The sequence below is a fragment of the Gavia stellata genome, chromosome 1, assembly GCF_030936135.1.
Source record: "Gavia stellata isolate bGavSte3 chromosome 1, bGavSte3.hap2, whole genome shotgun sequence".
Lineage (NCBI taxonomy): Eukaryota > Metazoa > Chordata > Aves > Gaviiformes > Gaviidae > Gavia > Gavia stellata.
Window position 1 is genome coordinate 130,706,262 of NC_082594.1, and position 25,055 is coordinate 130,731,316.

At 47.2% G+C, this 25,055-nt stretch overlaps 1 protein-coding gene across 1 annotated transcript in view; it reads left to right on the top strand.

Annotated features, from left to right (window-relative positions):
• The window catches only part of SIDT1 (SID1 transmembrane family member 1), a 48,891-nt gene that overhangs the window by 10,758 nt on the left and 13,078 nt on the right, over nucleotides 1-25,055 (top strand). Inside the window, exons 2-12 of the mRNA XM_059817890.1 lie at nucleotides 9,046-9,167; nucleotides 10,131-10,301; nucleotides 10,772-10,817; nucleotides 13,690-13,791; nucleotides 14,963-15,046; nucleotides 15,661-15,754; nucleotides 16,971-17,042; nucleotides 17,459-17,552; nucleotides 19,210-19,253; nucleotides 23,219-23,290; nucleotides 24,877-25,025. Of these exons, the coding sequence (XP_059673873.1) occupies nucleotides 9,046-9,167; nucleotides 10,131-10,301; nucleotides 10,772-10,817; nucleotides 13,690-13,791; nucleotides 14,963-15,046; nucleotides 15,661-15,754; nucleotides 16,971-17,042; nucleotides 17,459-17,552; nucleotides 19,210-19,253; nucleotides 23,219-23,290; nucleotides 24,877-25,025 (1,050 nt within the window). The remainder of the gene's footprint in view (nucleotides 1-9,045; nucleotides 9,168-10,130; nucleotides 10,302-10,771; nucleotides 10,818-13,689; nucleotides 13,792-14,962; nucleotides 15,047-15,660; nucleotides 15,755-16,970; nucleotides 17,043-17,458; nucleotides 17,553-19,209; nucleotides 19,254-23,218; nucleotides 23,291-24,876; nucleotides 25,026-25,055) is intronic.

The following is a 25,055-nucleotide window of genomic DNA, read 5'->3' on the forward strand; positions in this document are numbered from 1 at the left end:
AGTTGCTGCTGTATCCCTGAGACTTGTGAGGGGGAGAACGGAGCTGCATCCTGGGCCTGGGATCTGTCCCCTCCACTGAAGGTGCAGGATCTGCCCATGAGAAGCCCTGTGTCACTGTGGTGATGGCGGCAGGGTCAATAACTAGATGGACTGGAACCTCAGTCACCATCTGTCCAACTTCTTAATCGCTCTGTTTTTTTTCTGGGCTTTTATAATAAAGATTTTGATGGCGTTAGGTGGTGTGATGCTCCTGATTGTTCTGGGCTATGTGCCAACGTGGAATAGCAGAGGTATTCACTGCAAGTGAATTGTTAATATATTGAGGTGAAATTAAAGTACACTGGGATCTTCTTAATAAGCTCTTCTGTAAATGTTGCTTGTGACTTTCTGATGTTTCTCTTTGACTGAAGCACCCTATTTGAGTGTGGCTTGGGAAGCAGCTTTGCCTGTGGAGAGTGCAGAAAGGTGAGAGGAATGAAAGTAGTGTAATGGAATCACACCTGTGAGCCCATACTTAGGCTGGAGGTGGTCCTGCCTTAGTGCAGCTGGATGCTGCCCCGGATATTATCCAGACCTAAGAGAGCTCAAGGCTTTTATGGGAACAGGGCAAGGGAGCTAACCAGCTGTTACAGGGAGCAAATACACTGCGCTGAACACAGGGAATGTGGAGGGAAGTCATGTGTAGTGGTAATATAGCATATACCAGTTTTCACATGGGTAAGAAATGAGAGTAAGTACTCATATTTTAAAGAATATTGAGTCTTGAGAATCTTGCCTGCATCCTCCTGGTAATCCTATTTCTTACTAGTGTAACACTAGCAATATTATAAGGTAATGGAAATGGCAGAAAAGCTGACTAAATGTTGTAGGTGGCGTGTGGTCAGCTTAGTTTTGTGGAGAGAGGGAAACCAAATGAGGGGTCTAACTGCTGGATCACAGCAGAGGGAGGGGACCTTCTCTCCCCTCTCAGGCTTTTCCCTATCAAAGCATTAATCACCAAAGCTCTTGTTTCCCTTCTCTTGCCCTTCTCTGGGATAGATGGGAAATTTTTTTCTTTTTTTTTTTTTTTCTGAGGGTGATCAAACACTATAACAGGTCTCCCAGAGAGGTTGTGGAGTCCATGGGGATATCCAAAACCCGACTGGGCAACTGGTTCTAGGTGACCCTGCGTGAGCAGTGGCATTGGGCTAGATGATCTCCAGAGGTCCCTTCCAACCTCACCAGTTGTGGGATTCTGTGACTTATAGCAGTGTCCCTTTGAGAGGTGCTGTATGGTTGAGCCTTCTACCATGGTAGGCACCAAACACGTAAGTGACCTGCACTTTTGCCTTTGTGGTGAAGAGGTGCCACAGGGGTAGCGATTAAACCTTTCTTGTAGTGGGGTGTGGGCTGCAGGAGTTGCCTCCCGATACTGGCCTAGATGCAGAGCAGAAATCCTAGTCCTGAATGTTTGCTCTGTGGCAGCTGTTGCTCTTGATACCCCCAGGGAAACGCTGTAGCCCTTCTCTGGCATAAGGGTACAAGAGGCACAGGTAAGCCATGCGCTTAGTATCCTCCAAGACTCATCTTGCACAAGCTTTGGTCATCAGGATCGAAGATTAGGCCAGACAGAGGTGTCATCTTGGGGAGGTCAGTTCCACTAATTTTATAATAACCTTGGGATCAGTAATTCATGTAATCACATGAACAAAATTGCTTTGAGGTCTGTTTGCAAAAACTGAAGCTTTGAGGACTGCCAGGGTTTGAAAAATGGTCTAGGGTCTCTAGGTGAGATATCAACAGAGCATCGAAGAGGAGGAGAGCGGGATGCTTGAGTGCTGCCCAGAAGAGAGACTACAGATCCGTCATCTGGGGAGCAGAAGCATTGTTGAGCAACTGCTGGAAAGAGTCAGAGGGATGTGACTTGGAGGGTGGGAAAGAGGAAGGCACCCCAAATACTGCAAATGAGGCAGCTTCTTGGCCGTTCAGTACTGCAGCAGGAGGGTAGCAGAGCTGTGTGCTGTGAGCTGTAGGCTTTATAACTCCATCCCACTTAACCTGATGTTTCTGAGGGTCATGCAGTAGAAATGGTACAGGGAGCAGATCTCGGGCTTTGAATGTCTCAGTCACTCTCCCCGGTTAAGCTCTGAACGCATTGCTTGTGGCCTTCTGCCTCTTTTTGCACGCTTGAGTCGCACAGTCTGTAAAATGCAGATGATGACTGCTGTGGGCATACAGCATGTCAGTGCAAAATCAAGAGGCCTTTCAGTAGTTGTATATTAACTATATGGGAGAAGTTAAAACTCACAGAAGTTTTGGTTACCTGAGCAGGCCCTGCAGGCATCTGGACTAGCAGTTGCCAGGGCTGCCTGAAAATAGACGATGAGTCCTTAACAGAATGAATTAATCTTGGTGTTGCTTATTTTTAGTTAAGCAAACATCTAATAGCCTTGGATTCACAGGCAGGTCTCTCCCTCCCCCCCCCCCCCCCCTTCTTTTTCTTTTCTTTTTTTTTTCCCCCCCCTCTCCTTCCTTAAAGGAAACTTGACTGCTCTTAGACTAGTAAAGCACCTAATCTGGAAGAGCCTTGAGATCTCAAAAAAGATATGCTCAGTGCTTTCACCTATACGTTAAGGAGAGAGAAGCAAGTATCAGTGTTGACAGCAAAGAGGAGACAATTTGTAACCCTGCGCACGTAAGGGCAGTAGCTCTTGCTTAGGGACGTTCCAGCCACCCTGGGTGAGGAGCAGCAGGAGCTCGAACTGGGATGTGGAGCGGCAGCAGGAGGTCTGTGCTGAGTAGAGCCTTGACTGGGTTCAGCTTGCAAAATTTTTCAGCTGCGTTATTGCACCTGTAGCCACGGTCTCAATTAGCTTTCCTTTCACAGGAAATGGAAATGCTAAATCTTTTGGCTAGATTCAGCAATGGACATTACCCCGACACCCTCCTGCTAGCCTTGGAAAGGTGTGTGAATGGAGCGCTAATGAGTCACTGTATGATAAGTTTAACTGTTGGGCTTGTCCAGGAAGCTCTTACAGAGGTGGTTTTGTTTTATAAAAGTAGGGAGAGTTATGCTCTACAGACTTGCCTTGGGCAGTTACAAAGCTGCAAAGCTTTCACACCTGGAGTACTGTGTCCAGTTCTGGTCTCCCCAGTACAAGAAATGTTTGGGCTTACTGGAGTGAGTCCAGTGCAGAGCCATAAAGATGATTAAGGGATTGGAGCATGTTTTGTATGAGAAGAGGCTGAGAGAGCCGGGACTGTTCAGCCTGGAGCAGAGAAGGCTCAGGAGGATCTCATAAATGTGTGTAAATGCCTGGTGGGAGGGAATGAAGAAGAGGCAGCCAGGTTCTTCTTAGTGATGCCCAGTGACAAGACAAGAGATAATGGGCACAAACACAGGCATTCCATCTGAACACAGGAAAATACTTTTTTTTTTTTTCCTGTGAGGGTAGTCAAAGACTGGAACAGGCTACCTGAGAGGTTCTGGAGTATCCATCTATGGAGATATCCAGAACCTGACTGAGCCCTGAGCAACCAGCTCCAGCTGACTCTGCTTGAGTAGGGGGCTTGGTCTAGGTCATCTCAAGAGGTCACTTCCAACAACAATTTTGTGACTCTGAAAACAAACCTATTTCTGGGCTTTCCAGAAAGGGAGATGAAGAAATACATAGTATAATGAAAGTAAGAGCTACTTTCTGTAGGACATGCAGTCAGACAAATTCAGATGCTTCAGGAGGAGAAGGCTGTTCAGCAGTGACTCCTCACTTACAGTTGTAGCTCGTCTCCTTTCTGCCCAAGTGCTTTTTTTCTACCCTGCTGGTCCCATGTGAGTTCTTAGACACTGCTGCTTGAAATGGGACTCAACATGATATACATTTCACCAGCGTGAAGCGGGCTGTCTTCAGAAAGAGTCCTGGCGGGGTTATAAGGCGGCAGTGGTGGAAGCAGCCAAATCTCAGGACACAGAAATGAATGTTCCATTTTCTAATGGCTGATTCCTTTGTCAGCAAAGATGTGAAAGGATTTCAGCCTTTGCATGGTCCTTCAAAAACATCATCCATGGAGAAGGAGCAGAGGTGCTAAGAAGTGAATGAACTGGGGGTGTCAAGTGGACCTAGGAAATGTAACAGGCCTGTAAACTGGGGGTGGAGGATTTATTCTCCTCATGGAGATGAATCAATACTTGGCTCTCTAAGGACCTCAATTTGCCATCTCTGTCACTTATTTGATTAGTTGAAATAAATGTGGCATGCCAGATGATCGCCAAAACCTTGAGAGCTTTTCAAATTGTGTGGGTAGGAATTCAAGCAGTGCTGGAGTTGAAAGTATCATTTGCTGCCTCCCTTCCAGAGCGAGTACAATTCCTTACATGTAACCAAGATATGTCTTGGTCCTGCTTTTGCTCTGCTCATCCCCTCCTCTCTGGGACTCTTTAGCAAGCCAAGGTAGAATATAGATGCACGTGTGAGCTTTGAGGGGTGTGGGTTCTCCTAGGCTACCATGTACTGAGGCCACCCTGATGACTCAGATTATTTGTCCCACCTAACAGCTGCAGCATTCAGTTTCCTGAAGCATCTTCTAGTGCTGTTTTAGAAGGTGATGACACAGCTTAAATGACCCTTTAAAAAAAAAAACCCACAACTAAAACCTGGTGGTTTTTTTAACTTGTTGGATACCTTCTCCCTTCCTCTTCAGTACAGCAGGTCAGTTATCCTGATCCAAGTTACTTTAAAAAGCATAAGGTGGGGGGGAGAGAATACTTTCGTTTGAGTAACTTTTTGGAAAAAAGATCACAGAATCATTAAGGTTGGAAAAGACCTGTAAGATCATCAAGTCCAACCATCAACCCAACACCACCACGCCCACTAAACCATGTCCTGCAGTGTCACGTCTACGCAACATGCAGTGTTCAAAAAAACATGATGTGTTAATCCTCACCTTGGTACTTTCTGCTTCCAAGTAGACATAACACTTTCCATAGCATTATTGCCTGCATGCCTTGACCTCTAGGAGAGGACATTGCCTTTAGTCGTAGACTAAGGCAGTTGCCCCTTTATAGCCCTATGACAGTGAGTGGTGGTTGAGCTTTAGCAGCCTGAAGGGAGGCCATCAGCTCAGCTGGTGTGACACATAGGATATGGTAGGGTTACAAAGGGCAAGGATGGGATGGTTGTGTCCAAGGCTCCAAGACTTGCCTGTCCCCTTTGGATTTAAGGGACTGCCTTGTCCAGCAGTGAGCTATGCCACACAGGCACTTGCTGCTCCCGGATTCTGGGCTGCATCGGCAGGACGCGATGTAAGAGTCAAGGCCGAGATGGAGGCATAGAACAGGTATGAAGTTTTGCCCTCTACTGGGATTTACAGTGCATGAGGTGGAGTCTGAGTATAAATCATTCAGCTGTTGCCCTGCTCCCCTTCTCCAGTCTAACTAGACTAGTGGGGAGGGAGGTCAAGTTAATAGTGCTATAGCATGGGTACACCTGTAAGCCAGCCTAATTCCAGCCATGAGCTCCCAGCTGCTGTCTCCATGAGCTGGGTGATCTCATTCACCCAAAGGTGTGCATGGGATTATGTCTCCATAAGGCTCCAGTCCCTACTGCTATGTACTCCTGGCTCCTGAAGGAGGAGAGGGCTGTTTTCTCATCTTTCTGTTTGGGTACGAGCTGTATGAAAGGGGTAGGCAATGGTCATTCTTGCCTGCCCATGCGATACTTTGTTCGTTTGTGAAGCAGGGCACATTCCCCACATCTGCAGGGCTCCGTAAGGCAGGCAAGGGTCTCGCAAAGTTCCCTTCGTGGTAAGGATGCAATGGCAGACCTCAATACCTTGCAAACTTCATTGGGAGAGAAAATCCTTCCCTTTTGGACAGGACTCAGGGGGCTCTGCTTCGATTGGTGAATATTAAGAAAACACTTCCTTGCATCATCATAGGTAGAAGTGTTCAGGGATGTGGTCTTGGCATGGTATTCCACCCTCTTCATATTAAAGTCTAGGAATTCCACGAATTGGCCCAACAGACATTTAAGATCACATAAAATGTCTAGTGAAGATCTCAGACTATGAAATACTGGTATTAAAAGTAGTTCTTCAGCCTTGTGTTGGCTGTTGTGCTTGTCTGCTTATGAAACAGTATTTGATTACATGGCCATGGCTCCTCAGATAAATACACTGTAGAATGCAGGTAGCATGTATTCTTACCTGTGCAAGCCAAACAGCATGAGAAACTAATAAAGCCGAAAAATATACTGCGCCGCTGGAGATAAATGGCTTGCTGCATATGGACTGTAATGCAATAGGGGGAAGAACTGGGATTTCCAAGGGGCGTTAAGACTAAATCATAGAATTGTCCCTAGTGTATCTTAATAGATATGAAAAGCTGTATTTTTTTTATGATAGAAAGATAGAGCTCTGTCATGTGTTTCATAGGATACCTCAGAGCAGGTTTTTTCTTTTGGCTGACTTTTTCTAAACAGCCTGTGAATTTCTGTTTGTGTTTTTCCTCTTAGAATCAATATTGGAAATACTTAGTTTGCTGAAAGGGAAGATCCAAGGTGGAAAGAAGACACATTCTCACTTGTATACAACTGTCAATTCTGTGTCCAAAGCCTGGGCAAACTATAAAAGTAGTACTTTTTTCTTTTTTTTTTTAAAATACCACTCAGCATTAGTATATGCTTCAAACATCCATTACGTTTATTAAATTGAGAATTTAGAAGAAGTAGAGATACAACATTCTAAGTCTTCCAGTGAATACAAAAGAACTGTACTCATTTAAAGTAAACCTGGCTGTCTGCAATGTATGCGTAACCCACGTAGTGGGTTATGTTCTGTATTCATGAAGTCAGTGCAGAAGAGAATTTCTAGGTAGAATGCCAGCTTGCATTTGTGAGTAGTTGAGGATGCATGACGCAGTAATACTATTTGCTGTGGGTCTGATGTGAGCTTGCCATTGCACTGTGCTGATGTGCTGAGCCCTGGGGGGTTCACAGAGTGGTGTCCAACCAGAGGCAGTGTAAATCACTTCACCTGTGGAGGTGGGCTTGCTTTAACTGTTTCTTGGGCAAAAAACGGCTGGACAAGTAGCTGGAACGTATCCTTTCTGTAATGATAGTTGGTTTCCCCATGGATGGAGAATGGCTCCATGTGCTTGCGGGACTCTGGCTTGACCATTGTGTCTTCATGCTCCTTAGATTTGTTTTCTTGTTCAGTTCCAATGTCACTTCATTTGGGTCCCCGTTCCTTGTCACAGTGACTACAGCAAACACCTACAAACAGGCAGCAGCTTGTTCAGCCCAGTCCCTGCGTTTCCCAGTTATACCAACGTGTGCTGGCTCGGCTCCCCCAGCTGAGCAGGGCAGCCACAGGGACAAAGGAAGCCGCAGAGTAACCTTCCAGTGCTGTCTGGTGGTGGTGGCCTGCTGTGTTGATACCCTTCAGGTGTTACCTGTGAGTCTTGCTTTGTGATGGTGTTTTTCTTAACTTGGTTTTAGCACCCTACTGTGAAATTTACTTGGAAACAAAAATGCATATGTAGTTTTTGTGGTCAGAAGGAAAAGCTGGAAGGCATGCCAAAAGAGTGCTGCAAAGGTTTAGAAACCAGAAGGCAATGGAAAAAGATTCCAGTGTTTGCCCTTCTATCGCAAAGGGGTTTTAATTAAATAATTTATGATGTCTTTTGTTGAAGACTTTATTTTTTAAGAATTGGTGGCTGTAGCCTCTGTATGATGGTGATGATGGCAGGAAGGTTGATAATGATTATGGCTTTCAAAAAGGTGTTTTGTTCCAGTAAACTAAACTCCGACGTGAGCCTAGAATCGCTAAACAAGAATAAATAGGGAATTTTCTTTCAGACTTGCGACTGCAGATGCAAGCCCTTTTTCTGAACCTGTTGTCCTCAGTGTAAGCATAAGCTGCCATCTCAGGTAGCTGCCCTTCTGCTACCTTGCTAATTCTGTATGCTTTTTCAGAAGGTGGCACCCCCCTTCTACCTTTACTCTTCTTGGAGGGTATGAAGTTGAGATATCTATGAAAAGTCTTTCACTGATCTAGAGAGAGACCATTCTAATCTTTTAAGATGCGGTGGGCTTAAAATGTGTATATCTTATCTACCTAATATGCTTTCATCATTTAAAGACCTCTAATAGAGATGTACTGTCTCTTCTGATGGGTTATACATTCTCATACTCTGTTTTCTTGAGCAATACCTGCAGCTCTGGAGAGGGAGCTGAAGAGATGTTCTTTTCAAATGGAAATGGTGCCATTTCCATTTGGTGCAGACAAACTGCTTGCTTGCTTTTCAAAGCAAATAGTAAACTGAGGGCCTTCTGCCCCACAGTTGTCCTACCTCTGCAACTGCTTGGTGGTCAGATAACGTAAGGAGAAATTGTAAGGAGAAATTTCAGCTGCTGGTTGCAGTGGGCTGCATTAAAACCTCCCAAGCAGCCTTCCTTGGGAGGTTGAAGGCAGTCAAGAGTGTACTCCTGTTGTTAGGTGGGGTATATATGGGTTACAGTTATCTCAGTATCATTTACAGCTGAGCCAGGTGCTAGCTGCTAACCTGGTTTTTCATCCCTAACTACTTATGTCGTCTTCAATCATCTTTGTGACTTTCCCAGTAATGTTGATTGAGTTGGGTACGTAAGGGTCCAAGCAACAAAATTTTCAGTTGTAGCCTTGGGTATATGTTGTGTGTGTGTGTTTGCTTAATTTTATAACAGTAGTTATTCAGGTTGCTCCCAATTGGGTAAGTGGAAGCTACTGAACTCTCTTCCTCTTATGTCTGCTGCATTTGTCCATTGTGTCTTGTCTGACAGTCACCTCTGATGTGGGGTCAGGGCTGTGATTCTGGATTAGAACAGCAGCAAGGAGGCACTTCTGTAAATGACCTCTGGATCTGAATAACCAGTCCAGTGACAAATACTGCTGATCTCCCCGTAGATATTGCCAGTATTTAGGTCAGACAGAGGAAGGGGGACAGGCTTCTCCCACCTAGATTTGGAGCCGTCTTTCTTGTTCTTTGCCTTTGGCTAATACCTATTTGTACTCTCCTTTCTCTTCCCACAGGTAGATGCAGTGCGGGTGTACGTGAACAGCAGCTCTGAAAACCTCCAATATCCTGTCCTGTTTGTAGTTCGCCAGCAGAAGGGAGTGCTGTCGTGGCAGGTCCCACTTATTTTTCGAGGCCTGTAAGTACTGGAGTCTCTTCCTTGTAACACACTGGTCTGCCGGCTGTGTCCAGCATCAGCCTTCCTCAGGTGCTAGATCTTGCTCCTTGTGTAGACTGCAGGACTTGGTTGCAAAGCATGCTTGCTCATTGTCAGCTGAACGTAGGAAGACCAGGATTTGGTGGGTAACCTCTTGTTTGGCAGCCTGCTCTTGTCTCCTGTATGTGGAGTACAAGGAGTCTCCTCTGCTGGGGATCTGCCTGTGTCACTAGTCAGTGAATCTACCAAATGGTGTTATTTTCATTTCCACAGTTGCTTACAGTGCGTGCAAATAGTTCTTGGGTTCTAGTTTGGAGCAGGATTTGAACTAACCGAACTGCTGGGTTACAGAGCATTTGGGGAATAAGGGCTCTCCTCTGTTTCTCACCCCAGCACACCTAAGTTGAGTCTATTCTGGAGGCTGGGGGATGTTTTGGGGGTGTTTTCTTTGTGAAAGTAGTGCTGCTGTGTATCTTCAGCCACCTCAGAGCTAGTTAGGCTGCAAGTACTGAGACTTTGCAGGCACCTTAGACCATCTCAGATGTGAAGCTTCATCCCATGACTGAAATCCTGGTGCCAGACAGCAGGTATCCTGCAGTGTCTTGCCTGATGCAGGGGATGGTTACAGCAGTGGCTGTTCTGGGCTGTCGTGCTCCCTCTGCCTCCAGCAAATGGCAGATGTGCTAGATCTGCAGATGGCACAGGCAGCCTCAAGGGCAGTGAAATGCTGGGGATGGCCAGTCCCTTGTGCAGACTGCAAGAGGCAACAGAGGTGGACTTTGAGCTCTGAATAAAAGACTGAATGGTCTTGGCCTTTCAGATTGGTATTTCAGTTATGCAAGCAGGGGAAAAATGTTGTTATTAAAACTGCCAAACAACTTTTAAACTGCTGTCTCTCTCTTTTCCATCCAACTTTCCCTTCCCTCCTTCCCTTGGCTGTTATAGCTATCAGAGGACCTACAATTACCAAGAAGTGAGTCGGACCCTCTGTCCCTCTGAGCCAACACCTGAGACAGGACCCTCTGACCAGATTATATTTGTGGACGTCGCTTCCATGGCACCATTTAATATTGCGTATGAGCTGCTAGTCACCAGGCTTGAGAACTTCCAACTTGAGTAAGCTGGGATGTGAGAATACAAATGTAATTTCTTCATGTATCTGTTATACAGGGATTTCGTCCATCTGCCTACACTTCCATTCTTTTTCCTTCACAGAAAAAAAAAAGGTTGTTTTTTTTTTTTTTTCACAGAATCATAGTTTGGGTTGGAAGGGACCTTTAAAGGTCATCTAGTTCAACCCCCCCACAATGAGCAGAGACTTCTTCAACTAGACCATGTTGCTCAGAGCCCCATCCAGCCTGACCTTGAATGTTTCCAGGGATGGGGCATCTACCACTGCTCTGGGCAACCTGTTCCAGTGTTTCACCACCCTCATCATAAAATATTTCTTCCTTATATCTAGTCTAAATCTACCCTCTTTTAGTTTAAAACCATTGCTCGTTTTCTTTTGCTTAATCTGAAGGTACTCTGTGTGTATTCCAATTCTGAGCGTTTTAGATTTCAACATGCTGGCATTTCTTTTCTAGGACCAACAAAGCCTTTAACTTCACTGCCAGCCCTTCCCAGCCCCAGGTAAGGAGCAGTCCTGTGTAGCGTTGCTTGTATGTCTTACCACATCCAAATGGTTGATGTGATCCTTTGTTAGAGATGGCAAAAGCCTTATATGACTAGGTCATTTCCCTCTTAGGATGCAGGGAAACTTCCTTACTGTTGAATTTTCTGTGGATATAGTGAAGAGGTAGCAGTGCCTCAGCCCCTCTAGGGGCACGTTTGGGTCCTCTTGCAAAGCAATCAAGTGAACCAAAAACCATGGCCAGAGCAAATGAACAGTATCTGCAGTTCAGGAAATTCCAGAAATGTACAGAAGTCCAGAGGCCATTGGACTGATACACCTCATGGGAAGTGAGATGGTGTGCACCAATGTCTTGTTCCAGCCAGCGCTGGTTCAATTGCCCTAGTGTGACTAGCCAAGATGCAGTCTTTACTGGAGAAAAATAAATACTTAAATAAGTAAGCTGTAAAGGTACAACAGAACTCAGACTGCTATTTCTTGCTCAGGCAGCAAGTCAAGTTACAAGGTGATAAATGAAATGCCTGATAAGTTTGGTTATTACTTCAGAAGAGAGTACAATGTAGAGCACATCCAGCTGAGAAGCCTTGTTTTGAGCCCTGCAGATACTGCAAGTCCTCTCTTAAATGAAAATGCTGTTGGCAGTAACTATAGCGATACAGGAGCTCGTAGAGCTGGGAGAGTATGTAATTTACCCAGGCTGTCTGGTACTCCATTTTTGTCGTTGCTACCGCTGTTAGTAACACCACTTAATTTTGGGTTTCCTATTATAAGGCATCCCAGCGAATTTTTTTTTTTTTTTTTTTCTGTCAAATATCTTAAGCTGGTTTGCAGATACATGCAGTATTTTATACTACAGAAGCATAGGGAATGGTGGTGGCTCTTTATAAACCCTCATTACTTAGGATCTTGTAATTTGATTGTAGAGTGTTTAGGATCTGGCCTGGAATTAACTTTGTGACTTTGGTCTGTTATTTGTCACAATTAATAATATGAGATTGGTGACTTTTAATTATAGGCCAGATGTAGAGAGTAGATGATGAGTGCTTCTTAATTGGTATAATGCTGAGATTTTTGTAAATGAAAGTATTAAGTAGTTCGTGGGAGAAAGAAAATAAAAAAAGGCAATTCAAAAATCTAGATGGGTGTTGGAATAGCCGTAAGCCTGGAAAAAGACAAGGATAATAACTGAAGGAGTTATTGTCCAGAACCCAGCTCGTGCCTGAGGGCAGAAGGAGAAGTTAAATATGCTTGTATAGGTCAGGAGCGTTGCCTAGATACGTTTATACCACTCACAGTCTGTGCAGGAGAGAACTGTAGGTCTCAATGTCCCTTATGTTCTGTACTCTGGTATAAATGTAGCTTAAAAAGAAAATTATAGAAGGGTCCTCATGGGTGACTTCCTCAAGGACCTAAAGCTTTGCAAGGGTAGCGCACCTGGGAAAACCAGGAGCTCAGACTGCCAGTGTCCTTGCTTGGCAGAGATAAAACGCGCTCCGCTGAGGAAACCGGCTTGGTGAGTTTTCAGTTTGTAAGGACTTGCACTTGGAGCCACGGCTCCCTCAGCAGCGAAGGGACCTGCCTGGAGAGGGCTGATGGGGAATAAATGCTTTAGTAGAAATGGGCAAACTTGGAAGAAGCCTGGGTGATTTCTTGCTTATCCCTGCCCTTCCTGGGAAGGGGATGGCGGAAGGAAGTGAAATAGGAAATGCCTGGCCCTTGCTCAGCACTAAGGTTTATGTGACGTAAAGGGAGCTTGCCAGTTGGGAATGTCTCAGGTTATGGTTTTGGAGCAGAAGCTGTGTCAGCTTCTGTCCTAGTGGCCTGTGCCTGCCCTGGGGTAGCAGCAGTGGCTGCCAGGTGACCATAAGGAAGGGAAGAAGATGCCTGGTGGCAGTCCTCAACCTTGTGTCCCCTCAGGTGGGGTGAGGTGCCCATCAGCCCCTTGCAGTAGCTGCGACTGTGAACCTGAGCTCTTGGGGTCTGGGCTCCCAGCAGGATGGTGGGAGCCCTTGCAGCAAGCCTGCTTGCTGGGTGGGCACAGAAACCCTACTTCTCCAGCAGCCGGCTGGTGTAGTACATCGAGCTTTTACTGGAAAAATATGCAAATAGTGAAGTTGCCTGGAACATCTTTTGCCTAAATCTGAAAAGGCCCTTGCTGGGACAAGGAAGGGCATCTCCTGACCCCACAGACTGTCCTGGGCGCTTGCTCAAAGCATGGAGCACAAGAAACACCATTCCTTGCCCCCAGAGGAAAAGTAGGAATATTACCAGACGTTACTCTCTCCCAATTTGTTTCAGAGCTATAGCTGAGTTATTTTAAAAGCTGAAGTGAGAAGAGAAACCCCCACCCTCAAAAACAAGCAAAACCAAAAAACCCCAAATCCTACAACTAATATCAGGCATTTATTTATGAGCTCTTGACAGTTCAACCATTTGACCTAATACTTTCCACAGTCTCTCTTTGAGGTGACCCATCTGAGATAAACTCCATGATATGTTCCATCTATAAAGTAAGGCCAGCAGTATGGAAACATCTAGAAATTGCTCATAGCAACATAAAATGGAGTAGGTTATAAGATGAAGTCACTTTAGCTTGATCAGGTGGAAAAAAGCTTAAGGGGAGCAGAAGCTATGCTGGATCTTGCATGTTGAAGATGTCTGTGTCTAAGAGCATGCTGTGCAAGGGGGAGAGTTGTCTGTACGTATTTAATCTGCTCTCCTGTAGTATAAGGTCCTAATATTTTTGTGAAAGCCCTCCACATCCAACCCCAAAGTGCAGCTTGGGCTGTGCAGGTACCTTAGGGAGGCTCTGAAGCTACTGGCAGGGATGATTTCTGGACTGTAACTCTTGGTGCTCTGCTTTCTCCTCAGTATTTTCTGTACAAGTTTCCTCAGGATGTCGATTCAGTCATTATTAAAGTGGTGTCTGATGCAGTCTACCCATGCTCGGTTGTCTCCGTCCAGGATATTGTGGTGAGTCTGAGCAGAGAAGGGTAAGGATCTGCCTGCTGAAGCTCTGTGTCCTGCCATGAGGGGCTCTGTGCCCCAACAGAGAGAAAAGCCCTGGGAAGGGCTTCACCCTAGGGTGGTGGTAGTGAAAGGGGCCCCTGAAAGAGGAATGAAAATCCTGTAGGAAGGAGGCAAAGACAGAGATGCTGAGTTGAAGCAGCTCATGCAGAGATTTTTGTTGCAAGTAAGTGAACAAGCTGATCTTCTCCAGCCTGTCCATAGGGCATTTGTTGTCATGTTCCCCTTGTGAGGTTTAACACCCTGCTGCCTTGCGACATGGGTCTGTCTCTCTGCGGAGTAGTGTTAGATGGGATGCTGGTGGCTGAGGCAGGGGACAGTGCTGTTCCTTCACTCTCCCCTGGCTCAAGGCAGCATGGGGAGCGTCTGGTTTCTAGACATGAGATCTCTCCTCCTTTCCAATTCGATTTTGTCACTCCACACTTACTCATTGCTTTCCCGGGAAGGGGAGAGCAGTTCCCTGCCGTGGAGGTTGGCTGTAGCTCACAGCTGGGACATAGCCCCATATTTCTCCTCCTTTCCCACCTCCCTGAACAATGCAGGGACCTGCAGTGTGGGAGCAGCGGGATGGTGACAGAGGTGCAAGATGCCTTGGCTGCTAGCTCTGAAGTCCTGGCAGGTGTCTTTAATATCTGGGGTGAAGAGAGAAATGGGTAACGTCAACTCCTGCCCACATACCGAGTTTGAACGGTAGAAGGGCGGGAGGGGAGACTGACAGGTGATTTTCAACCTGTCAGGTTCTAAGAGTAGTGGGAAAGAGTAAAATGAGGGTGAGCACTCGACATATAGTACGGACCACAAAGTGTGTGACACAGTGTACAGCTGAGTGTATGCACTGCTCTGTGGGAATGGTGGAGGGATCAATCTGGCTGAATCCTCATCTGGGATTAAACTGCAGCCCTCTTGTGAGAATGCCGAGACCAGTGAGTGCAGGCCACAACTGGTGTATTCAGAGCAGCTTTTCTAACTTCTGAATGCGTCCTGGTTGTTTTGTTCACTTTGTCACCTCAAGCAGGGCCTTTTTCTGCTGCTCTGTACTGTCTGTTCTCCTGCTGGCTCTCTACAAAATTAGTTTGGATTTTGTGCCTGGTTTAACCCTTAGTTGTGTCCGTTTTAGTGCCCAGTCTATGACCTGGACCATAACGTGGAGTTCAACGGTGTTTACCAGTCTATGACAAAGCAGGCAGCTATAACTGTGCAGGTGAGACGCCGATTTTTTTTTTTGTCCCAGTGTTGTTTTTTTTTTCCAGTGGCTTGTCTTGTGCATCTCTAGTTATATTTTGTTGATTCTGGTATAGCTGTGTTCCTTTGTTTTTTATTATATCAGCTGATATAAGTGGAAGAAGTGATGTTACCTTTTACTACAAAACCTTGCTTACGTTTGCTTAGGTACTTGTGTTATGTCTTAGGTGCTGAGGCTCTAGATCAGAGTGGCTGCAGCCAGGCGTCTTGTGTTCGAACCTTGGCTCTTCTACTACTGAGTGGTGGCAGCAGGGCCTTATAGTGAGCAAAGCTTAGGTAGATGGTTTGTACTAATTAAAATAAATAAATAAACACATTAGCATTGGTTTGCTTTTACTGGGGCACTGCTGTATTGCATACTGATGAACTCAGTCAGCTTATTGTCAGCAAGGATGAGGGGAGCATCCCCAGAAACCAAGCACTGTCCGGAACAGGCAGGTCTCTGTAAGGCTGCTGCCTCTGTAGCAACTAAAACCTGATCTCTGGCCCTGTGGAGATCATCACCTCTGCTTTGCATTGGAGGAAGAGGCTGCTTCACTTCTCATCAATTCTGTCTTCTGTCCTCCCATGTAGAGAAAGGATTTCCCAGGTGAGCAGTTCTTCGTTGTGTTCGTCATCAAACCAGAGGATTATGCCTGTGGGGGTTCTGTGCCTTCTTCCATTCATGGTAAGTTGTGCTGGGAGGGGGATTTGGTTGCCACATCCAGGTGATGGAGCAGCAGGAGTCCTTGGGGACCTTCCTGTGGGATGACACAGGATGGTCATATAGCTGTATCTTACCCAGGCAGCTGTGAGGAATAGTGAAGTATAAACTTAATATTGTTGGGTAGGTTAAAAGTCTTGATCCACCCTGGAAGTGGCTGGCTAGTACAGAGCATGGCTTGCTGGGGTTATGTGCTCCTCTGAGGAGTCACTGGCGTCTTGGGAGATACTGGAGACACCCAAGGAGTGCTGCTTCCAGCTTTTTGGGTGGTTTTTGGGGTTTTGTTTGTTTGTTTTTCTTTTTTGTTTTTTTTCCCCTTACTGCTGTTTTATCCTCCTGCCTGCATGGAGGCCCAGATGGCAGTTCCTCCAGAGAGCATCTTCTCCCACTACTATCTTGGGATCTATGACAGCCCTGGACTTGGGGGAACAGGAAAAAATAGTAATTTTGGGGGAATAATTTTACACGAGACTTGTTCTAGTGCCTTTCCCAGCCAGAAAACACTGTGTCCACTTCCTGGGCAGTGGTAAAAGCAAAGCCTCCACCAGTCATATGGTGGCTGGAACCGGAATGGTGACATTCCTATCCTCGAAGCCGGATGGCTTCCTCCCTGTAGGAGAAGCAAGACTGCAACCAACAGATATACTGGGCTCTCCCAAAAGCCCCGCTGCCCCCCGCCCCCAGTTTTCCCCCCAAAAAAAGAATTGTCACCTTCTGGGTGTCTTTTTCTTATCCTAAAGCTGTCAGCAGAGCTGTACTGGCAGCTGAAACACAACAAGGTGCTAGCATGGCATCCTGCACAGAAGTGTTTTGCCAGCAGAGTTTTGGCCAGAGTCAAAAATGGTGTCCCAGTAGCTGTAGTGAGAGAAACTGCCCTTTGGGAACTAGGTGAATGGGAGACGAGATGCCCTTGGGATTCAGGCATCCAGACTTGAGCAATGTGTGGAAGGCTCAAGCAGGGATTTCTAGTCTGAAAAACAGGTTGTGTATAGGGAGGGGAAACAAACGGACAAGGCTGTATATTGGCAAGTCTGACAGAGGTGTTAGAGCAAAACCACACACAGAGTATAGTGAAAAGCCAGACCTTGGTGTTTTTGCAAGTGTGGAGAACTAAGATCAGGGCCAGAGGTCATTAATGCTTGATCTTTTTTACATTTGCTGTACACTTTGCATCCCCCAGGGAATGTGAACCGTACCTGGAATCTGCAGCGGACAAAGAACCTTCAAGTGACGATTGTGCCCTCCATTAAAAGTCAGTATCTTTGGGCAGAGCAATGCAACTTTACGGGGGGACTTGGCACTTCTGCATAGAAGGGTATGGCTGGGCCGGCAGCCCTCTGATGGGGGGGGAGGGGGGGGCACCCATCAGATGCAGAAAGCACCAGCAAAGGAGTCAAAACCAATTGGAGCCCTGGTCTCTTCCAGGAGGTGCTGTGTGGGACAGGGTGGTCTCAAAGGCACAGCAGCTAGCACTGGGAGTGAAGAAATGGGGAGAGACCTTGCAACAGGTTCTGGTGACTCCTCTTGAAGAAAGCAGATGGGTTTTGAAGGGCTGTTTGGGGCTGGGCATTGTCACCAGGTGGTATTGGGAAGAGCAGGACAGGAGCGCTGGCTCTGAGAGGGGCTGTTCCTGCTCCGTGAGCTGACTGCTGCCTTCCCTTTCCTCAGAGTCTGTTTATGTCCAGGCCATGTTCTTCAGCTTCCTGAGTTTCCTCTCCTTTTACTTGGGCTCAGTGGTGGTTGCTTTCGTGCACTACGTCAGGTGAGTCGAGAGGTTTTACAAGAACAGCCTGTCTGTTTCTCCTCATCCTCAGAGATGCCTCACCCTGCAGTGCATTTGGGGCGAGTGGGGTGGCAAGCATCTGAACAGAGCAGCCAAAGAAGTCCACGACTACTCAGTGGGGTCCTACTGACTGTCAGCCAGAAAACTTTTCTTCCTCTGCTGTGGGGATCATGACAATGATGAAGAACTAAGGCTCTGCCCTCTAGCTTTTCAAGTGCCCCTACTCCTGAATTTCCTTACATGAGGACACTGGATGGCAGGTGGGACTTGTGATGGGGCCAGTCTGGGTTATGGAGTGCTAGAGCATCAGGGAACCGAGGTACTTCCCAGGGTGCTGGAAAGAGTAGTGCAATAAGTGGCAGTGACCCAAATGGGGTCTTGCAGTCCTGAGAGGGCTGGTTTCCTTCCTGACCTGCCTCCCCTGCCCCAGACCTTGATGCCTGGGCTTGTGTTGGGGGGAATAGCTGCATCTGAGGTAAACTTGGGCACAGCTACCATGACAGGTTGCTCTTGGTGGAGGCATGGGAAGCAAAACTCTTCCCAGTTGCCCCAGGGTCCCCTGTTGCTCACTGGAGGTGATCTTGAAGTCCTCTTAAGTGAGAGCAGGACTGGAGGGGCAGGAAGGGGACAGCAGCCTAAAAGGGAGGTGAGATTTGCTTCTGTAGGACAGGTAACTGCTAGCACAGGATGACAGCCTTGGTGGGACAGCAGGCAAGGTGCTCTTAAGTTCCTGGGAGTGGTGGAGTTGGTTGGGATCAGTCACTGCTGCCTGTGTAGGCAGTGACAACAGTTAAGCGAATCCTTTGTCCAAAGTGTGGAGGCTTGAGAGGAGGGAGGCCCCTTCAACACTCTTTCTCGGCTTACTGGGCAAAGGTTGGGATGAGAAGAGCCACGGAAAGCTTTCAGCAAATAGTAGGTTGGTTTTGTGGGAACCATGCTTGTCAGCCAGCTCCTCAGGCTGAATGTGGCAGAGTTTTCAGCTGCTTCAGAAGAGGGGATCTTAAAAGTTTGGTGCTCTGAAACAAAAGAACTTCAAGATGGGGGCATGGCTTAACTTCAAGACACATCAATGAAACAGCATTTCATTGGAACAATTCAATGAAATTACTTAAGTGTGTGCACACTCTTTTTTGCTGTTATTTTTCCTTTGTTGTGAACTTAAGGTTTTTTTCTTACCTTCTCTCGCTTGGCACCTGCATTGAAGGAGGTGGTATTGGCTTCTTAAGCATCGTGCTGATGCGTGCCTCTAGCTCCTGCTGCCCTTTCAGTGGATTCTTATGCACTTGGTCCCCTGAGCAGGGGAGTTTGGTTTGGGAAGGTGGTCTGAGATTCTCTCCCAACATGCAGTGCAGGATAGGACGGTCATGTAACTGGTTGTCCTGCCTCTGATGGATAACTGAGGGGGTAAAAAAACCCTCTGTTTTGGAAATCTGAGAGGTGGACAGCAAGCAGTCATGGCTGAGCCATGCCGAGTCAAAACAGTATTTTGTTTGTTTCTTTTTGTTGGGTTTTTGTTTGGTTGTCTTTTTAGAGCTTTGCACCATATCTACCTGCTGGTGTCCTAGACAATCCTGCCATGGCTGGCAGGTGATGGGGTTTGTTGGCTATCTCATGAGTGTTGCCTGTTCTTTTTCAGGGTTCGGAGGAAGGCTTCGGCTGGGAGATTGAGTCCTGAGGATGGTAAGGTCTCTCTTCTGTTGTGTGACAGCTTTAAGTGAACAGCACAGGTCCCAGGCCAGGCAAGGGACAGGCTGTCAGTCAAGTACCTTCTGTCCCTTCAACCCTTCTTCCCTGTATATGTACTACGTAGTCTCTGGTGCTGATGAAAGATATTAGAGCTTCCTCTCTGCCCTCACAAGAGAGGGCATTTGAAGCAGGCTCCCCTGAACCTGGTCCTGACACCTGCCCTGGGGAGCTGGCTTTTAGAGGGGTGGAGGAAGGGTAAGCCTTGGCTAGACCTGGCTTACAGGCTCATGTTACTGCTGCCAGGTCCGTTCATTTCTTAACAAGGCACTTTGAGTTTGTCAGCTCTTATGCTTTAAGCTTTCCTCTGCCTGGTTTAAGCATGAGGTCTCTAATTTTTTAATTTAATTTGTTTTTAACTGGGAGTTGCAGACAACCAAGTGAATGAATGACTAATACAGTTAGGTAGTGGTGTTTGTGTTATTTACTTTGGTATTGGATTCAGTTTACTTTATGCTGCACCCACATTTCAACACACTGCAGATTTCTGTGTTACAAAAACATAGCTGCATCTAAGAGGCTACCAGTGAAAGGTGGAAATTTTTGTCATGTGGATGGGGGGGGGGCACTGGGAGTTTCTGCTTTCTGGAGAAGTGTGGGAGGCTGGCCGTTTCGTTTTCTTTAAATATTTAGTGCCTGCAAAGTAGTTCAAACCATTGGTCTGAGGATAAAGGCATCATCATTTGTACCTCTCTCCTGGGGAAAGGGAGGACATTCTGTTTTGGCAGCATTGAAAGGTTCTTGGTGTGTTCCCTTTTTTAATCCCCAGCTTCTTCAGTCTCTCCAGTCTGCTACGTACCACCAGTTAAGCATACTGGTATAACTGAGCTGTGCTTAAAGGATCAGCAGTGGAACTTCACTCTGACCTGGCATTACTTGGGTTGATATTTCTGCCAAGAACCTGGGGGCATTTGGCTTCTCAGGAGTGGCTTCTTCAGCTGCTGAGATCTACATAGGCATCCCTGTGTCTAGAATGTGTGTGAAAGGTTCTTTCACAACTAAATTAGCAGGGGACTGTGAAAATGTGCTTAAAAATATTTTAAATTTAAGCCATTTGGGATGGATCCCAGTGTGAGACAACAGTAGGTCTTAGGGCACTGGAGAAATGGGAAGGGTCTGTGTGTTGGGGAGTTTGGGGAAGCTGAAGGGACCTGGCCAAGGCCCTGGAAGAGCTCCAGGCTGGTGACAAGGGATCACTGTCTAAGGCAAGGAGGCACAGTCTCAGCCAGGTGAGACCAGAAGCCCCAGGGAGTGCTGCTGGTGCTGCAGCTGAGGGTGCAAGTGCTGAAGGCAGCTAAGCAGCTGCTTTCCAAGCTGCCCGGGCGAGAGGTGGAAGTTAAATTCTGGTGCTTGGGAAATTCCCAAAGAAGCTGCAGGGCACAGATGCTGTGCTTAGCATGGACCTAGAGGGCAGAGGACTGGATTCCTTGGCAGGGAGGATTGCTGAACAGCATCCCTGTGAAAGGACAGAGGAGCGCAGTTCCTTCACAGTTTACAGGTTTCCTCCCAGAGGCACCTGCTCTTTCTGTGACCTGTCCTCTCCCTCGTATTCTATGCCACCTTCACGTGCCTGCACTGTATGTCACAGCCACGTCCTTTCCTCTGCGGAGGAACCATGTCCTACCCGCATGCTGTTTCTTTCTCTATTGTGTCTCTTCAGGGTGTGTGTCTGACTGATGCCTATAAAGTGGTAACTAGTGTCTTCCCTGTCCTCCAGACCACCCAGGGCATGCTGGCTTTCTCTGAGGTTTTTCTCCTCTTCCCACCCGCTGGAATTTCTCTTACTCCAAAGTACTCCTGGGTCTCACCTTCTCCATCGCTCCCCTTTCCTTTTCCCTTCCCCACCAAGAATGTGTGGATGGAGGTGTTGAGCAATCTGTCTCTGTTGTCTTTGAATATTCTGCACTCCATGCGCCCCTTTGCTCCTGTCACCCATTTTATGCTCAGCTTCTGTGGTTAACTTTTTTTTTTGTAACCCTGTGGAACCCCTCCCATTCCACATCATCACTCTCTGGTGGAGGCAATAGCTGGGGGAACCACACCTAGTGCGGTACATTTACTTTGCTGACTCAGTCGCACACTGGGAAGTGGGACTGAAATTAGTGGGTGAGCTGGGTCTGAAGTGGCTGTTAGAGGCAGGGCGGAGCGCCTGTTCTCCCTGGCCTCCCTGCTTTGTCCAGATTTAAATCTTCCTTTGGTTACATGGGAGAGAAGGTTGACAGGTCGCTTGAGAGCATAAAGCCTGGTCCAAAATAAGGAGGGAGCACCCCTGTGGGACAGGACTGACGGGAGTAGGAAGCGTGCATGTGCTGTGGTGTCATGAACGTGGGGAAACACTTCTTTCACCCTCGTCCTAGTGATCTGGATTTCCAAATGAGTTTAAAGCAACAGAAAAAACTGCCACAGGAGAGCGAGGGTTGCACAGCGTATGATGAGTAGAAGGTGGATCTTGCTCCTGCAGCAACCTACAACAACATCCTTCTAATCCCAGCTCAGGGCTGAAGGGGTGTCATGTGGGGGGCTGTGGTGTGCCAGAGCCTTCCCTCTGGTGCTCAGTCCATGCCATGTTGTCCACTTCTGATGCTCCTCCGAGCTGTTCATTGCCCTGTTAGAGGGATGGGGCAGGAGGGTAGAGAAGCTGAAATGGAGACCAAGTCTTAACCCACAGCCCAATGAGCACAGTGAATGTGTCAAAGGAAAGCGGTAATTTGGACTTGAAACAACAAATGTTGTTGCTGTATGGGTGCTCCCCTGCCTAGGAATTGGGCTCAGGCAGGGAAAAGTTTTGGGGCTTTTTACATATGTGACTAATGGAAATGGTATAGAAACCTATGCAAGGTGTTACAGAAGTGCCCAGAATTGCCGGCTGGAAAGAGGAGTCTGCCTGTCGGTTTGGGCAGATCAGGTACTGGGAAGCCAGAGATGTAGCTTGGGAAGCCAAGCCATTGCCAGGCTGCAGTAAGGTTGCTTGGCTTTAAGTACTGTCCCATGTCCTGTGTCCCTTTGCTGCTGACTGGCCACACGATGTTGTTGCAGGGGTGAAGCTTTACAAGCAGCTGGGCCTGTCTTGCTGTTCGCCACCACTGGAAGACATGGTCCTGCTCCTGCTGCTCTTGCTTCCCTCCCTTTTGCGGAGATGGGTGTTTGACCCCTCAGAGAGGGGATTCAGCTGGCTGTGTTTCCTGACATGTTTGTCTGCTGCCGGTTCAGCAGCTGAACCCCGCTATGGAGGCTGAGCCCCATGGAGGCAAAAAGAGCAAATGTGGAGGCAGGAGGGGGAAGTCCCCGTACAACCTGGCTGGGAGATGCAGCCTTCCTTGCTTCCAGATGTGTGGGTGGGAGGCAGGGACTTCCCAGCCCTCAAAGGCTTGCCCCTCTTGTCATCAGCACAAGGTCGTGACCACTTTTTTGCACAGAGCATTTTTGCTTTCTCCTTACTTGCTTAAAACTATGTAGCAGCTATCTTGCCAAAGGCTGGCTGTGACTCTTCCAGGGATATCTGCAGGTAGCAATATTTGAATAGATCAATGCATGAGGAGGGGAAGGAGAAGAATTAGAAATTCAAAGGGTGCTCTGAATATTGTGAGACTTGCTCTACAATTTGCCAAGTCTTGCAGCCCCATAATGTGATGCCTGCAGGGTGCTGGAGGGAGGCTCGTGCTTTTGTAAGTCAAACTGGCAGCCTGTGTGGGGAGGCTGAAGGGAATGGGTTTGCTTCACATTATACAAAAGGGAAACCCTTGCTTTGCGGTGTGCCCTGGAGGGAGACTGCCATCTGTTTGGAGGAATGCTGCTTTTCCCAAGCCCCTCCAGCTCTTCAAGCTGTTTGTAATCACCTCGGAGATGCACTTCGAAGCACTGACACGAAACTAACCGTCCTTTTGGGTCTGTTTCCATTGCAGGATCTGGGATTATGACATCTTCGCATCCCATCACCACCAGCACCCCTGAAGGAAGCAGCTATGGTGCTATCGGTATAGTATCTTTCAGAACTGGGGGCACGGGGAGGGTTCTGCCTGGGGCAGGGCCCTTTAAGGTACTTTAAAGCCAGCTGCTTTAGTAGCAGCTTGCAACTGCTTGGAAAAAAAAAAATAAAAAATTGCAGCTTGAGAGGTTCAGGTTGCATTTTAGGGAAAAAATCTACAGCAAAAAGGTGGCAAATCTCTGGAAGAGGTGCCCAGAGAGTCTCTGTCATTGGAAATGGTCGAGTCTCAGCTAGAGGAAGCCACAGTCATCTGATAAGTGTTGTTGACGGTGCTGCTTCAGGCAGGAGGTTGACTAGGGACTGATAAAGGTCCCTTCCAAACAAGCTTCTAGGAGTCTGTTATTAGCTCATCAAGCCTGCCTTTAGACCAAAGCGTGCCTTTCACTGGAAGACTGAAGGATTGTGTGCCACAAGGCAAGAAAGAGTCAGAGCTTCTTGCAGTCCACAGTTTTCATTAGGGGAGAAATAATGTCATGCTGGCAGCAGAGGAGGAAAAAAAAACTCCCAAGGGTCCTGCAAATCTGAGATGATGGGAAATGCCTTCCTTTGCCAGAGTATTTCTTAGTCTCCTTACAACAGTTTTTCCCTCCTGTGGAAGGACTGGTATTGAACAACTCAGTGCTGTGGACTTTTGGGACATAATCCTTGAATTTGGCAGCTTGGGGACCCAGGTGCAGGGTGATGCAGTGCAGGTCCAGGGCAGTGTGAGGCAGCTGCTCAAATGAGAGAGGAGAACAGCTCTGTAATTTTGGTCCCTTCTCAGGATGCATTTGCTCACTGTAGTGTAAAGACAGCTCTGCCACTCCAGATGTCACCCAGTTGTTGGACTGCGAAGGTGTGATATCTCTGAATGCCTGATGAAGAAACAGAACTGATATTCCATGAGGTTTGGGAAAAAAATCAGGAGGAATTAAGTCCTGGAATAGAATTGAGGGCTTCAGCACTGCCCCTCCCCCAATTCCCAGGAAATGTTTTAAAAGCATTTGGGAAATGAGGAAGAAACTTGTGTTCTGCTCATACCAGTATGGGCAGTGGGCTGGCTGGGAGCTTGGCCAGGTGGGTGACCAATATTGTGCATGCAATGGGAGCAAGGCTGATGCTCTGCCTGCTTTGAAAAAATTACTTTCTTCCTCTTTGTCTTTTGTTCTACAATATTTTTAGAAAAGCCTATATATAAAGCTTATATAAAAACTGGGAATTAAATAGGTCAGCCTGTTTCTGACCCCTGAACAGTCTCCTGCTTTCACTAGAGCTTTCTAGCTTGTCTCAGACTTCCAGATTTCAGAGCCCAAGCTAGTAAAGAGTTGAAAATGTTAGAGATGAAAAGTAATAGAATAAAAGGAGGGGAAAACCCAAAGTGCTGCAGAGGGTGGAGGATGGTCCTTGAAAGTGCTCTTAGCTGGTATCCAAGACTTTTAGGAAGGTTTGTGATCATGGAAACACTTGTTCCTTGAAATGGCCATATCAACTTGTCCCAGCAGATTGCTGCTGATATCTGGGGCAGCTTTCTTGTTGCTGTGCATAGAGGGATTTAGCCTTTACCCTGCCTGTTTCCTTCTCCCCGCTCTGCTCCAGACGAATCAAGCTCCAGCGGTGGACGGCACTTGTCTTCCCCTGAGCGTGGGCCACCAGCTGGTTCTGACACAGACAGCTCTGTGGAGGAGGAGAGCGACTTCGACACCATGCCAGAAATTGAAAGTGATAAGAATGTCATCCGCACTAAGGTATGGCTGGCGTTCCAGCTGTGGCCATGA